General features: G+C 36.4%; 1 protein-coding gene across 1 annotated transcript in view; it reads left to right on the top strand.

The window, feature by feature from the left end:
- The window catches only part of LOC105230335 (neuroligin-4, Y-linked), a 123,736-nt gene that overhangs the window by 51,566 nt on the left and 54,382 nt on the right, over positions 1-17,788 (top strand). Inside the window, exon 3 of the mRNA XM_011211035.4 lies at positions 11,662-13,204. Within this exon, the coding sequence (XP_011209337.3) occupies positions 12,408-13,204 (797 nt within the window). The 5' untranslated portion in view covers positions 11,662-12,407. The remainder of the gene's footprint in view (positions 1-11,661; positions 13,205-17,788) is intronic.

Raw genomic sequence — 17,788 nt, 5'->3', positions numbered from 1 at the left:
TTTAACGAGCTTTGGCAGAGCCAATCACCAGGCAATGTGATTTAGTTATGGTCTACTAATCTTCTCTGCTGTACATAAAGAAAAAGAAAATTTATATATTTATGTGTTATATCTGAATATTTTGTGCGAATCACTTGCAAAAGTGTTGCAATATATATGGATATTAGCTTTACACATTAAGGTGATACTAAATTGAATAATTTTTGTCCATCAAAAGGATTCGAGGCAGGGTTTTTAGTTAACCTTTTACAGAGGAACATGCTTTTACAAAGAAAATAAAATCGTTATATCTTCATAAACTGTCAAAATTGTTCATATTATAGGATAAATGATGGCACGAAGCAATTTGTTGGTTTCCCCGAACCTAATTTCAATCATTTTTTTTCATATAAAAAATTTATTAGAAAATTTCTATAGTTTGTTTTGTTTTCTTATATTTTTATTGAAGCAAATACAAAATCTTTCCTCCAGGACCTTGTAAATTATATTTCAAAGACCTGTGTTCAATTTATTTGAGATTAAGCTATAAAGCTGGGAACGAGCAAGCAACACTACGAGGCGGTATCATCAAAAATATTATTCGATTATCTTGAGACGACAATATTCTAGAGATGTTATAGAATTAAATAAGACTATAATATGTATTTTAAGCCGTGAAACCAATGTAACTCTTTAAATTAGCTTAAAAAACCTTTGGCACTATTTATTTTACTTTAAAGCTCCTCTTAAAATCTACAGCACTGCCGTAAATATACATAAATAAATATACTCACACGCGTGTGTGTATAAATGTAATCTTGGTGTGCGTGCACGCGTAAGAAAACTTTTGAATAATATATTTCCGATTTTGGCGTGCAGTTGTTTGCGGTATTAGTTCTAACGCAGAAAGACTGTAGTGAACATACAACGCAACGTGCAGACAAATATTTAACAAGTCGGATAGTTTGCGCACACAAATATGTAAATATATATGTATATATATGTAACAGATTTGTGTACATTTCTTCTCCACAAAGCAAGTAACTATTTGCCAAAAGCATCTTATAGCTATTTGCGGAAACTTTAGCACTCAGTATTTGAGTTGCTTATTTACTTTCATGTATTCCCCCAAAATTCGCCGCGTATTCTACTTGATTTGATGGAAATATTTGCGAGGGTGCTGTGATAACTTTTGGCTTTAGAAAACGCTCGCAATGATTTCTTATTTTTTACTCTTGAGCATGTATTTTTTTAGACAGATAAAAACGGAAATAACAAGATCGTGGATCAAGCCCAAAAGACATGTTTTGTGGGCTTTACCAAAGCGAAGATAAATGCTAGGCAGTCTCTTGCGAACTCTGCTATATCAATACAGAAATGATGTTCAGAAGCACTGAAATATAGTATATGCGCTAAGAAAGATTAATCTATAATGCATTATCTCCTTCATTTCCCAATTTTCCGCTGCTTGGATGAAAGTCTGATTTTTTTTCAAATAAAAAAATATTTGACATTCTGAACTAGCAACCACTTATTAAATATTAGCTATGTAGTTGGAGTTTCTTTAGTTTTTAGAACATTTTCTGGCTTATTTTTGTTTTACTAAATTATTTGTTAAGCATATCGAAGTCGTGTTTTATTAGCTTCACAATAATTTTAGAAAGTGATATCAGTCGGAGAAGAGTTTTTCTATTTGCTTCAATAATAGATGGAATTCTACCACTATACAAACTCTTTGACCTCCCCTGGTTTTCTAGTGTTTGTACATATGTATATTAGAAGTAATTAACATTTAGTGCATCTAATATACAGTTTTGTGTTTGTCAATATCCTACATTATAAGTGCCGATGTCCTTAGGCGTTGACTTATTAAATTTTCGGAAACACTTTAATGTAAGGTCAGCTCAAAGGATGAGAAGGAGATCCGATCAGCTTGCATTATTTGCCAACAACAAAGCATGTTTGATGTTCTTGGCTAATGGTGTGTATTTGTGTGTGTGTGTTCATAAGTCTGCCATGAACGTTCTGCCACACGCTTTTTCCCTTACAAACTAATTTCACTTCTACTTGGCTAGTTACTTTGTGCTCGCACTTAAACCTCACCAAATCAATAAATGGGCATGGCACGTTTTTGGTGAAAGCTATGTACACCTCCACGTCATTCATACCACACCCACACTCTTGCGCGCCCAATTGCTTTTCACGCCACTAGGCTACTTCGCCGTTTTGCAAGTTGCCAGTATGCGTTTGGCTTCGTTTTCATTTCTTGATTTTAATGGGTCTCGGCATAGCCTTACTTTTATCGAGATTTGCTTTCTGCTTATCTGGACATTAATAGTATGCTTTGTTGTATGATAAATGTGCTCGCCAAGGCAGTTACGTGCATTCCAGAGCGCAGATATATACGATATACATATATGTATACATGGCGACAAGTATATATTTAGTCCTAAATGGTGTATTGTGTAATTGTGTGTGTGCGTTTCAAATGGCTGTTTGTTTTCCCTCTATTTGCCATATTGATTGTTTGTGTTGGCATTTCCGCTCTGTTCGCTTGGCATTGTGCCAATGATTTCGCACACTTCATGAGCATTTCGCAAGCAATAAAGCCGAATGCAGGCGCCTATGCCGGCAGCGATAAAATCTACTCAATACTGCTTTATGGCAGTTCCGGCAAACCGCACCCAGCCGAAATTACCTACTAAAATAAAGGTTATGATATTGTAATAGATTTGCGATGGGTCCGTATATATTTTACTTGGATATTGTTAGTTAAATATTCAAAATTTATTTTTACATACCATCTAGATCTTCCTTAGATCTCAAAATTGTTTTTATGGTTACTCATGGTCATGCTTAATAACTTCCAGATATTCTTATTTAAAACAGCAGCAGGAATACAATACTAATGTGGTAGAGCCTACATGGATTAAAATGCTTTATATATTTATTTCTTCTTTCGTATTAGATATCAACAAATTCGATATTAGCGTAAAAGTAACAATTTTGAGCATTTATCATGGAGAGAATTTTAAGTTCTGATGTATCTATTAAGACGGAATTTTCATTATTAATATTTATATAACCGATATTTAACAGGATAATCTTGCCATCTTTAAATTGAATTATTTTATTTTCCGGTCTCTAGTTTACTTTTTCAAAATTCTTCTTTATGAATGAGAGAATGTAATTAAAAATACGCATTCAACAGCGAGAGGTAGTTCCACGCTCAATCAATCTTAGATACATATTCTAAACATATAGATATATACTTACTATACTTAGCAACCTCTGTCGATTTTCCACAAAGTGAAAGAGTTAACCAACTAACGACTTATTTTCTTACTGGTTCATTGGAAGTGACATAATTTTTTGTGATTACTAACAAAAAATATCAGAGTTGCCACATTTATACATGCATATGTAGGTATCATCGATTACTTTCTGCTAAGGCCAAACTCCAGAATGCAAAAGGTTTCTGCTCATTAAAATGAGAGGCGTTTTTTCAAGAACTAGGACACGATTATGTTATCTGCTTTATCCATCACAACAGTTACTGAATATTATTATTTTCTACCAAGAGTAATATATCGGATTCCTTCTAACTTATCCTCATTTTAGATAATCTACAAAATATTAGAGGAAGTACATACACATACTCGTACAATTTATTATGATAGCCATTGCCTACATTTAGGAGCGCTGATGTTTAACTTTAGGGTGTTATAAAAAATTTAGAGATATATACTAACTATTTCCTAGTAATAATTTAAATACGTGATATTTGACATACTATAAATAAAATTAAATATATACATGCGTGCATTATCCCCACAAAAGACAAATCTGTTGTACCCATTCGCATGACATTTGGAATGCTCGACTAATTTAATTATTTACAAATCAATTAACTGGCAATTTATCGCGACATTTGCACATGGCATACACACAACCGCATGCATATATGTACATTCACATAAGCAAATCTTGAAATATGCACGAGAAAAGCAAATTTGCACAGTCGCGCAAATAAAAGTAAACTTTTGTACGTAGAAAGCCATGTACATTAGAGAGGGTTGATTTTTTTCTTTAAAATCAGGTATTCGGAAAATGTTCTACGGATCATTCTAAACAAACTTTCCCAAAGGAAGACTATGGGTCTAAAACTGATCTAGGGCCAGCAGTTTGTAAGGCGAAGTTTAAAAAATATGTATAATTGGTTTTATGGGAGTTGTGTGATCTAGTAGTCCAATCGGTCAGGTTCCGAAAATGATTAATAGAATATCAAAGTACACCTGCGTATAAAATTTCACTTGGATATCTCAAAAACTGACGAACAAATTTTTATGATCACTATAAAAAATCGCCTTAAAAATCGCTGGTTCAAAACCGGTTTTAAACCTATAATCTTTTAGGGAATGTTGTTCAGTATTAAATCAGCAAATTTCCCACAAACGCTATGATGGTGCTGTTTTTGACAACCTGCAAATCAACCTACTCTAATGTTCATGCATTACCACTACATAAAACAGCTTATTGGCTAATTTGTATGTATTGAAAAATAAATTCAATTCGCCTTGACTGCAATCAAATAAGCTAAATCAATTACTTTTCCTTTGTAAGCATACTTAAGCCACCCTGTAGGGGAAAAATTACTGTGAAAGATTAGATATAGTCCAAAATATTACGTTTTCAGATTTATGATGTGAACTGACAATAAATGGATAGGATCGTCGGAATAGCCGAACAAGATTTATCTTGAGTATACTCTGTCATAGTTTTAGCAACCAAAGAAGTAGAGGAAGAAGAGCTGATATGTTTATTTCCTTTTATATTTTTCTCGCTATTGTTAATAATATTATATTATTCCATCTTATGTCAGTATTCTAGGAAGCTAGTCTTTCACTATAGACTTGTGTAACCTGAACTTTTTGATGCAACTGATAGACTGCACGCTCTAAAGAAGATTTAAATTCCAGCTCTCTTTTATTCATGCTGTATTAAAGTAGGGATAATATATCAAAAAAAGTATCAATTAAACTTGAATTTCCTACAGTGTTCTATTAATGATTTTGCCATTAATTGCATAAAAGCAAAAAATTTTATAGCATACGCTAAGGCGTATATGCAAAGTATTGACATTCCGCCGAAGTCTGTACACCTTAAAAAATTTTGTTTTTGTTTGCGTCTGGCTGACATTTCTGTTACTGCCATTGTAGGTTAACATGCTCGTATGTGCGGGCAGGCAGACTTTTATGTGGATAGGAATTATTATGCAGTACATTTACCGCGTAATTAGCTGCGGATGGCAGCGAGTGCACGCTGGCGTTCACTTGAGAGCTGTGTGCGAAGCGGCAGCTCCGTAACGATGACACTGACAATGGCATAGTGCCCATGACACAGTTTTTTGCTGATCCACACGCACACACATCCACACTCAAATAGCTATGTGTACATACATACATAGCGCTGCCATTCGCAATAAACTTGAACTTTTTTTCGCCACCATATTCCACGTTTTGATGACGTTTCGACTCTTACTGGCGGTTTCAATTTTATTTTGCACTTTTCACCACATTGGCCAACAGTTTGCATAAATTCTCATATGAATATTCGGCTTAATTAATTGAGTGTATACCGCCGCTGTTAAATACCTTGGACATATTTTCACTTTCTGCATTTCTGCCTTGCTCTACAGCTGCTTGTTCGCTTTACGATACCAATAAGTATTTTTTTCGAACCACTTACTCTTTCTTTGAGTTAAAAATTTTCCGTTTGCCTTCCAGAGTAAAAAGCTGGAACTTTCAATTTTGCTCCACGCATATTAAGCACACACCGCCTCAAGGCAAGATATTTGTAAATTCCTTTTTATGGCGTTTTTTTCGTGTACCTTAATTTCCACTTAGCTTTTACGCGCATTGGCTCATTTCCATATTTTACAGCTTTTAATTACACACAAAGTCTTTGTGCCCCACTCTTGCTCGTTCAAAGCAAGTAGAGTAACTACTCGCTTACCACTTGCTGTATATATGCATATTGTACCGTTATTTGTTGTTGTATTTGCTGCTACTTGCCGTTGTTGAAGTGAAGGTTGTGCCGCTGGCAATTACTTATTCGCTTGCTTTCATTTGGCCTCTTTGTTATTGGCTGTATACACTTGTGCCGTGGCTGCTCAGCCACGCACCGACACACACACACACAAATGCCATAAATTGCATCGCTCACTTTCCCAGCGTCCGTTGCGGCCGCATAGCCGCGCAAGCGAAAAGTATTACAAGTTGATAAAGTCGCTGCTTACAACGAGTAAATTACTTTGGTAAATAATTGCCAATGAACTGCGAATCTTATTGTTTTCATTAGGACTTTGTGCTACGTTAGTAAACAATATTTAAATTGTTAATTGTCGTCGATTGTTGCGCGCCAAAGCAATCTGATTTAGTGCCGCACACAATTTACTATATTATTTGTATTTTTATCATCGGTCTGGAGCCAATAAACAAGAAATACAATCGCTTCTTAAGCCGCCTAATTGGCTTTTTATTTATTTTCTTATTGCCATTAAATACCGGTTTTTATTACGCGTTAATTTACTAGCTATTTAATTACGTTAGATTTGACTTAAAAAGTAAAAACGGTCGCCTTAAACGTCTTTAAGAAATCCTGCATTCTTATGTGATTATTTTGGAATTATCCACTTTACTCCATAGTGCATGGAGGTAACTAGTTATTGAATTGTAATAGTTCACTAATTATTACTGCATAGGCTGCTTCATATATTTCTGGACTAGGACTGTTGCCAGGTGCAATCTGACATTTCCATTGGAAAGTTTGACATTTTTTAGCATAACATCACTCAGAACGTTTTGTCATTTAATCGTGAATTGTTTTATTTACAGGGAATTAAGAAATTCATCTCGGCCAAAAAATGGAATTAACTCGTGAACTTTTCGTGCGATCATTTTTCACAACTTTCGACGTGGATTATCACGACAAGAGTGCATCGATGAACTAAAATCTTTGTATGGCTATGAAGCACCATCCTATAGCACTGCAAAAAAGTGTTACAACGAATTCAATCGTGGCCAACACTCGCTGAAAGACGAATTCCGTGAAGGTCGTCCAAGAACAGCCGTTGTGCCAGAAAACATCGATGCCGTACGTGAACTGATAATGCAAGACCGTCATGTAACATACCTTCAGATAGAGGCATGCCTATGCATTTCTTCCACCAGCATACATTCGATATTGCATGAACACCTGGCCGTAAAAAAGGTTTGTTCTCGTTGGATGTGGGCCAATTTGACAATCGCTCAAAAAAAGGCTCGGTGTAAAGAAATGCTGAAAAAATACGATCGCGGTGCTTCAAAAAACGTTTATAAGATCGTGACGAATCATGGATCTATGCGTATGAGCCCGAAACAAAACAGCAATCGACCGTGTGGGTCTTCCAAGACGAGCCAAATCCAACGCAAAAAAAAAAAAAAAACATTTTCGTTGATAAATATTCCTATTTTCATTATTAGGCCAGAAATATACATATATAGCAGCCCTCGTATTGAACCAAGTATGTTATTTTTCGAGATAGAAAAGAAATAAAGTCCCTGAACAAGATGTCAGAGCTATCAAACCAGTACCTTCTTTTTTGTGAAATCAGCTTTAGCGATGATAACTGGTATGCAAGGGAGAAACCTGTCAAGAGAACCCCCCAGACCAGTTTTCATGAATAAAAACTTGACTTTTTTGAAACTAAAGTTATGAAAGAACTTATTGCCAAAAATATGAGCTAATTGTCGATGTTTTGGTTCTTTACACCACTATTATGCGTTTGCATACGTTTACATATGATGAAACCATCACTTTAGTTATCATTTGGTGATAATCGGAGGTTTGAATCGAAATCAGCTCTTACGGAGTGGTATAAGAGTCACAAGTACAAAAAAAGAAAGCAAGATAGCCTTTGACGCTAACGATTTTGACAGCATGACATGCTGTAAGTCAAGTGTTGTTTTTCGCTTCCAAAATTAATGTCAAAGTAAGACTTGACAGAATAGCTTATAATTCTACATTCCATAGCGAATATATTACTGGGATAAATAAGAAATTTTGGTCCAAAGTGTAGGGGAATATAGGAAAATGGTCTACACTTTAAGGTTTGGCATAATCCAGGATGGAATCAGAGTTCTGTCAGTTATCATTTAAGACCTGTTTTCCTGCACTTCGGAGAATTTTTCTTACAGTCTTATCAAAAGATGAGCAGTATGGAACACATTACTATTCAATAAAACCGCGAAAAACTACTTTAAAATATGAAAAGCTATTCGAAATCGAGTCAAAATCGAGAAAAAAATATATTAGGCCAAACGAAATAATTCAGTCAAGAACTAGACACCACAAAATCACTGCAAAAGCATTCTTCCGTAATTTTGTGTACATCCCTAAGAGCTGCTACTTTAATTTCAATCTCAGTACATGCAATAGCATAAACTAGATAGAATAATAGCAGTATAAGTTCAAGTTTCCCAATGCTAATTCTCAGCTTTTGCATATTCTTCTTCAACAACATTAGCATCGTTCCCAGAAATTCATAGTTTTAAATGAAATCAACCATATTGCAAGTATCCTCAAAATACCAGTAAGTTAATTAACTTTAAATTGAAGCTCTTTAAGATTCACTTTGTTCTCCAGCAACTTAAATGCGCTATCGCATCACGTTCTTTACACGCATTCAAGTAAGAATTTCGTAAGCGCCAACTCAAGCAAGTTAATGCAATTCAAATGCCACTTTTATGCCGCAATGAAAATACAGAAGAGTGCTTTTACACATCAAGAAGCGTGCGCCAGTCGTACTCGCTGTAAAAAACGAGCGAAATGTGCTTTCAACCCACCCACCAAATACACAGACACACACACATACATACACTGCATGCCATTTTCATTGTTGGCGTGTGTTGTTTGTGTTGCCAACGTTTCGTTATTGTTATTGCGTTTATATTGTTGTCTTGCTAATGGTTTTGCTTTTGTCTGATATTAAATGAAATGCAGTTGGCGACACCAACACCAACTACAATGCCAACGACAACGACAACGGCCTTGTCCTTGTTTGTTGCATGTTGCACACACTCCATTGGATTAACTGGCTCACTACGCACACAGGTATACATATGTATATATGTGTGTATGTAAAGGGTGATAAAGAGCTTGCATACGAATGCATTTGCTGCTTCATACCGTGGCCGCCTGATAGTTGCACATCTGTGGCATTCATTCAACAGTCAGACGCTTAATGCTCGCGCAGGTGCATCATAAGTGGGGTATGTGCCAGGCACGTTGTGCGCAAGTGTAAGTGATTATGCAATTCACGGTATTACAATTGTAGTTGTATTTCTGCACGACACTTACAGTTTTTATCCACTAACGCAGCTGCACGTGCAGAGAGTGCTTATATAAACCCAGCATTGAATTGTTGTGCTGCTGGTATGGCAATATGGCGTAATTGGATTTTTTTATACTAATTCAAAAAAAAATTATGTTGTACTGAGTAGTAAAAACTTATTTTTATACATTTCAACATTCGTACTTTAGACTAAGTGAATATCTTCAAGTGGAAAGTAAAAAACGAGAGCCCAATCTATGCAGGTGGAATCTGCCAGATACATAGGCATTCCAGAGAAACTCAAAATTCTAACCAAAAATTGGTCTGCATTTTTTCAATATGGAAGGCGGAAACAACGATCCTAGTAATGGCGATTGCTAAAGGCTTAGTGCTGAATGATTTCAACGGAAGTGAACAAAACGATTTAAAGCAACTGAAATAATTTGTTTATCTGTTTATATTTATATCAAGAAACTAACATGCTGAATGACCATCTAAATCTTGTCATGTGAACATTCTAGGCTCCTTTTTTGTGATTCTATTTGGCATGACGAAGTGATCTTTGCTGTTAGCCTGTATTACGAAAGAAGTAAAACTTAAAGAATAAGTAGAAAAATATAGTAAATATACGACTTTTAGAAGCTGTACCGACTACCAACACGTCATACGTAAGAGTGTCTTCATTATGATATGTGAGGTTAGTAAAAATGTAAAGTAAAATTTTCAGATAACAAGAATAACAGCAGTTATATGCAACTCAAAACCTGGCAATACTAAGATATGTGCTTTTGCAGTGAACAGCCTTACGTACATTTTTGCAGCCCTTAAGCAGCACTGGCTTCTGACGATTGAAAAGAATGTGTCGGCTGCAGGCGCATGCTGTTATTGTCGCTTGGGCTACAGTTGACGCTTGTTTTTGTTTTATTGCTGGCAATGATCCGCACTGCAATTGCACTTGTTTCACGCTCAGCTGCGTTACGTTACGCTACTTTGCGCTCGCGCGGATATTTACATCCCAGCCTAAGGAAAATTGTCATACTGCAGAAGTTGTCAGCTTTTGTTGTTCTGTTGTTTTCACGCTTCCATTCTGTGGAGGAACGTTACGTATTCCATGCTGCTTCTTCCCTGCTTTTTACCTGCAGTCTCTATACACACTCGTTCCAATCAATTTACATACTGCTCACACAGGCTTAACTTCCCTATTTGCAAGCCAACCCCACGGCGTATACGTAACAAATAGCTACTCTGCTCGTTGGCATTTATTTTCAGGCCACATTTTTCTGTTTCTTGTTTTTTGTTTTTGCATAATGCACACATGCATGTGTTTATGAAGTGTTGCATATGCGCCTCAGTGCATTTAACAACGTTTTGTTATGTTAAATACAGTTCGTGTTGTTGTTGCAATTTTAACTACTTGAGTGCGAGTTGGCTGAAGCTGCTGTTATTCTCGTTTACTCCTTTTTTTACGGTGTTGCAACACCTGCAGCGACAACTTTACACTGTATGAGCAGCTTGTAAACGCGTTAGTGGGCGGAAGAAGAAGAATGCTGTGATTGTCGCAAGTGGCATTTACGCTGCATTTAAGTTTAATATGCTAACTAGATTTTGGCTGCAGTAAACGCTGCCTAGTTCTTTTACATGGATCAGAAGAATTCTTTTAAGTTTAATATGATTACATCTTGCTTTGTTTATTAAAAAATTTACGTTGAGCTTTATTATTGTTAGCTGTTCGGTCAGCTCTCGCTTTTTTGTGGTTTTATTGGATTATAGATTTCTAATGGCAGGCCTTAGGGATCGTCTCTGTGGCAGATGTTGCAATATAGAGAAAGGTTTCTGCTTTATTTGTTATTATTTTTCTTAATAATCTCCTGCAATCATTCGAGTTTACTGAATGTTTCCTGAAAAATGTGATAACATGTCACTCCTTCAACTTATCGGGGGGACATATTATTGAAATCTTTTCATAGAAACAGTGTCCAAACAAAGTGGCATCAACTGGGCAGGACTTGGATGGGGCTTATGCTTAACCGAAACATCTTTTGTGTCCAACTTCAGCTTAAGGCTAAATGAGAAACTATTAGTATCACAGTAACTGCGAAAGAAATGTTTTAAAGAAATTCTGCATTTTTAAATTCCATAAATAAGATTATCATCTCTTAACTATTTAGAATTCAATCCAATTGTTAAGCAAAATTATGTGTAGACTATCAACTTGAGATGCTTATAAGGCTTTAAAGCCTACAAAACCTAAGATTATTTATTTACAAATAATTAATTTTACGAAACTTTCATTTTCAACTTTCTTCTAGATTTGCTCAGTGAAGACCGATTCGCGGACAAATGTTGAAAGGTGTACTCGGTTCCAGAAATATATTTACGAATATAACAAAACTCAAATGCTCGTACGAATGGATCAATTGAACACAAAGGCATCACCTCAGAGAGGCTGTGAGAGAACAGCGTGTTTACTATTCCAATAATGCTTGAAATTATGAACAAAAAAAGATGAATGAATGATTTGACAAGCAAGGAAGAAGTAAGAAGTTCGTTAGTAAAATATGGAGAAAGTTTAAAGCAATTTAAAATTGAAGGCGAAGATTGAAAATAGAACATAAAATAAGCAATGAAGTCACTAATTAGCATGAAAATTAGATCGAAGTCTAGGAAAAATTAAAGCAACTTATGCACAACTAAACGCGGCAACTTTTGCAATTAACACAAGAAAAGCAATTTACCTAATAAACACTTAAAATTCTAAAAACTGCTGGTAATATAAAGTTGAATGAATTTGTTGCGAAATGGCGGTTGAAACAAGGACAACAAGAAGCCGCGACAGCAGCAAGTGCATGGCATAATTTTACCGTCATTATAAACGGAGTGCGCCATTAAACGCAAGCCGTTAGGTGCATAAATAGCAATAACAATCATTTCAGTTAGCACCAAGCAGCCAACAAGCAACAAGCGGGCGGAGTAAGACAGCAGCGAAGCCAACAGCGGCAGCATCACTAGCTGCAGCCAGAGTTATAAATTTATAGGGGTGCTGCATAGCGCCATTATGATAATGTTACCGCGTTACTTTTACTTGCTGGAAACAAACACCACCGTACTTTCCATACTCTTCCTACTCTTGGCATGTGTCGGCGGCGGCGGCGGCAATAGTGGCTCATTCGCCACAGCGGCAACAGCAACGCATGGCGCGAACAATCAAAATGCCAACACACGAAATTACAGCCGCAGCGGACGTGATATCACGGTTTATGGGGGCAGTAGTAGCAGCTCCTCAGCGGTGTTTCGTGCGCTTGTCTCCGCCTCATTAACGGACAACAATAATCGCCTGCAGTCAGATGCCGCATTAGCTTCCGAAGACAATAGCTTGCAAATGTCGCTAGTCTCCTCACCGATAACAACTGCCTCACTGACCGCCAATAATATATTTTTGGGTCCATCGCTCTCGCTGACAAGCAGTAGCGCCGCATCTGCTACCTCCGGCTCTGGCTCAATGCTACAATCCGCATCACTGGCGGGCGGTGCCGGTAGCAGTAGTGGAGGCGTTGGCAGCGCTGGTGTAAGTAGTAGCGGACGTAGTAGTCGGCAAAATGTCGGTGGCGGCATAACCAACAACAACGTCAATAGTCATACACATGGCGATCAACTGCCAGCGCAATTATCCTCGCGCATTATACACACACGCAACGGCGCCATATCCGGTGTTATTGTACAACTTGAAGGTCGGCACTTGGATCCGGTGGAAGCTTATCGCGGTATACCGTATGCTTCGCCACCTGTGGGCAATTTACGTTTCATGCCACCTGTTTCAGCGGCCATGTGGTCGGGCGTTAAGAAGGCAGATAGGTGAGTGCAAATTAGAGATTTTTTAATTTAATATGCCAGTGCTTAATTAGATAAAGGTTATAACTGTTTATTTCATAAAAGAAAAACTTTAATGTGCAGTTTATATAAGAAGTAAAGACACTCAAATTGGGCCATATTTTCAATTAAAATTGCTTTTATTAAGTTTTTGTTTTGCACTACACACTCAAACCGCGCTAAACTTCATTGAATACTTCCAGATAAAATTTTCTCCTAATTATGGCTGGGTAATAAAGTAGGAGATAATATATACAGGCGAATATTTCAGAACCACCGCGAACATTGGTTCATCAACTCGAAAGTGAAAAAAAGCTCCAAGAGTTATTATAGATTAACAGTCAGAAATAAGTTACCGAAATAAGTATTAATTAAAACATTTCCTGTCCTGCAAAATTCTCATATTTTATTGCAAATATATAGTTTCGGCGATCATCTCTTCATTCGATGAAAATTTATCACAGCAAGTATTCTTTTAAGATCTGCGGTCGCTGTGGTTCATATCAGCAGAATACGGTGGATGGGGAAGCAATTCGAAGCCCAATTCATGGATTTTTGTCATCGTTTTCACTGACTTGGTACACGCTGCACTGTCATGGGTTTTCTTCAAATACGGCGATCCAATAATGTTATATACATAATAGTCGTTATTAATTGTCCTTCCGCTTTCAAGGTAGTCAATAAAAATTATTGTCACTGTTATGCTTTTCCACGTTTTGGAGCGGGCTCATCGTGTGTAGTCCACTCAGATTACTGTCGATTTGAATTCGGTGTGTAATGATGGAGCCATGAATGTTAGCGCTAACTAAAATCATAAGATTCATATAATTCTAGTACCTCTATCAGTCAGTTCCCGAGTATAAGTGTTCCAATTTTTGTGTTCTTCTGAGCAATCTTCCTTTAGAGGTGACAATAAATAATTTGCGAAAAAATATTCTTTAAAAAATGAAGAGTTAGCTAAACACAAAGTACTTGAATAGGAACTATTTTAAATATTTTTCATGGAAAAATTTTTGGTTTCTTACAACTGGTTAACTTCTCAAAATGACTGAAAATATGCTAAGTCCTTGACATAAATGCGTAAAAGCCAAAGGTAAAAAAATCATTGCGTAACGTGAGTGGAAAATATTGAGGAAACTCATGTGCCGCAAAGCAATTTGCAGCAAGCAGCACACGCTATTAAATCGATATATGAGGAAAGTAGAAGAAAAGAAGATACGCGCGAAAATAACTTTTTTGATGAGAAGGAACAACAAAGAGTCAGCGTCTTCGCTGTCGTTGCGTGTGCTTTCATTGCGAGTAATCAGGAATGGATTTTCTGATGTGCAGCATTGGCGAAAGCAGTTTATTTAACGGGTTTGGCTTGATGGTGGCCTTCATACGGAACAATAGTTTAAGAATGTGTCATGATTTTGTCATTAAATGTTGGTTGCCTTGAAATGTTCGGCTTTGAAAAATCTTCATATTTTCCTTCCTCTCCTTTTTTGTGCCATAAATCGAGTGATGGAACATAACAGTAAGAGAACAAAATGTTTTAACGAGGTCACTAATGTGAAATGCAAATAGTGATGGTAGCAATTTCCGCTTGTAGGTGAACTGCAAGTTCTTAGAAAACTGTTTTATCATAAATTGCGGAATTGTTGAATGATTTCCTCTAAACTCTTTTGGAACCTGCAATATTAAACCGTCCATACTAACAGGTGGAAAAGTCTCGTCGATTATATACTCACTGTGGCTAAACCGCTAGCTATTGAACATGTTATTGACGTCTAAGTTAGCCGTCTAACAACAGGTAATATTTACAGGATGTCATCTCCGATAATCGGCCGCAATTCGAAGCCCAGCTCATGAACACATAGGAACTTTTCATCATACCTGTAACAAAAAAATACACGTTATAGTGGTCAAACTAGCAAAAAAAAGTCAGAAACATTAAAAAACAATTTTCCGATTTATGTCTCAATTGAGTTGATTGTGGAACTCATACTACAAATTGTAGACCCCTCCCTCTCACATACCCCTGCGCGCCGACAGTAGCGCAATAAAATTCGACACTGATCCCTGCCGTCGATTGTTTTTATTTTGCACACCTGCATACTACCGTTATATGCGTTCTTTTATGGTTGTTCTTACGATCAGCATTTCCCTCCGTGCCGCACATACAACGTAAATTGCGTTTGGCGCTAATGTGTTGTAATAAAAACATTTTCCGGCTGGTATTTTCCATCGATACACATTTTTGCTGAGTAAACGAAAATTTTATGATTACCAAATTGATGCAGTGCACTAAAGTGGCAAACATACCAACACCAACACTAAATTTGTTAACAAAAATGCACACCCATACATACACATGCATGCGTTATGAGTGAGTGAAGGTATTTACAGCGTTGTATAAAAATAATCGAAGCAATTTCAGCAACAGACAGAGCATTAAATACCTGAGATTCCACACGTGTGCCACACGCTTACTCCCACATGCACACATTCTCACACACGCAAGCATATTTAAAGGCAGCGTTTAAAAAAGCTTCAAATTTTATTACCACCAGCATAATGGTCCAAAAGACAAACGCGATGAACACACACCACAATTGTGGTAAATATATCGGTGTACATATATGAATGTATGTGTGCTTTTATGCATGTGTTTATGCAAAAATTGTCATTATGCTTTCGAATTTATTTATGTACAAGCGCTAGGAAGAGGTAGCGGATATCTCACCACTTGCATGCACATACAGGCGCACCCACACATTTATACAGGCGAATATCCTTAGAGGTATGCCCGTGTGTAATTTTATTTGTAAATAAAACTGTGCAGATTTATCGGCTGTGGGTGTTGTTTGTTATATTCTAACTGTAATTACAGTTAATACCCGCAGTAAATTTTGTTATATGCTTAAATATAAATAATTGAGCAATTTCAACGCAATCGACTCTGAAGTATTTTATAACATAAGCCGAGTGAGAGATTGGGATCGATCGCTTTTAAATATGCTTCTGCTGCTTGTAAAATGTTCTTTAATATCAAAAAAATGTCAAAAAAGTGTGAGTGTTTCACAGTACAACAAGGAGAGAGACTTTTTAATATTTTTTTTAGTGAAAAGACTAAGAGCAAACACTCAGATCACTTTCTCATAGCTGTTATACAAAGAACATACAGAAAGCTTAAAAAAGGGCAATTTGGCATATAAATAAAAAGAATCAGAGAAAATGTATGTAATGTGAAAATGATTTGGATTCTGTTTTTGTGTATTAAAAAAATACTCTGAATCTTCCTAACTACTAAAAAAAAGGGCGTATTAACTCAAACTGGTACATGATGAGTGCCGCTAAGGAAGTTAATAATACTACTACTACTAATTTTAATCGGAGATCGAAGCATGTTAATTTAGTATAAGGCTCCAAATAGAAACTTTGGAGGTCACAATAACTGCCAGCGCTTCAGAGAACTAAGAATAAACTTAGTAGCGTTTTGAATACAAATAAGCATTCAATATCATTCCCAATTAATTTTTTCTTTGTTGCGTTTCGTCAATACTTAAACAGTTCCAAAAGCTTCAAAGGTGCAAAGGCGAGAAAGACACGTGTTGAATGGTATTTTACTTTTCAAGTTAGTGTCAAGCCGTCATTAAATAATGAAAAGGTATTTTGCAAGTTCATGTTTCTTGTATTCCGTAGGCCAAGGTATCAATTTAACCCGAAGTTAGCCCTACCTCTTAGATTTTAGGCAAAAAGGCAAATTTTTCGTATGACAGTAATGCTGTTGTTATCCGCTACCTAAACCAATTTGTTTCTGTTAGAGACACATATGAGCTTTTCTATGCATTGCCAAGCTAAACAGCTTCAGATTGACGTGTATACCATATAAATATCAGAACTTTTCACTCAAGTTCCTTCAAAGGCAACATTCGTAGTAAAATTGGCAGTGACAGTGGAACTAATAGCGTTATAAATAAAAAGCTTTTCATACTTAATCTTGCTTCCCCATTTAGGTTGCTTCCAAGTATGCTCCTAACTCTGATGTGGATTATACGCAGCATTAGGCATCTCAATTACAAAATGAGTGTGGCAAACTTGAAAGGTGTGTATACACACACATACACACCTTCATAAGATTCACTACGATACTCATTTGGAGATTATGTTACTGTCGACACTAAACATATATAAATATACGATGCGACCTACACAATGGTGGTTGCTCTTCCACCTTTGTAGCTGCCAAGCAGACAGACTTAAAATGAGAGATTACGGAGACTGTGTGGCGTTGAATGAATTTGTGCGCTGAGAAATTTGAATGCCTTAGCTGACTTAAGTCAAACGCACGAAGTATTATAACGTTAAATACCAGACATTTTTCACACGTATAGTTCTATATGGATTTCTGTTTCGTTAGAGGATATATGCATTCATAAAATTTAGTGAAAAGAGATCCATGATTTTTTCCAATAAGTGATTTTACAACAAAAGCTGGTATAAGTTTAAGTTTGGATTACGCTACACGGCTTTAGGTAGGTAAGATTTTGGAATTATACCAACTTTTCAGATAGCTTTTTGTTGGTT

The sequence above is a fragment of the Bactrocera dorsalis genome, chromosome 2, assembly GCF_023373825.1.
Source record: "Bactrocera dorsalis isolate Fly_Bdor chromosome 2, ASM2337382v1, whole genome shotgun sequence".
Lineage (NCBI taxonomy): Eukaryota > Metazoa > Arthropoda > Insecta > Diptera > Tephritidae > Bactrocera > Bactrocera dorsalis.
The sequence above is the reverse complement of the archived record's forward strand: the minus strand, read 5'-3'. Positions and strand labels throughout refer to the sequence as shown.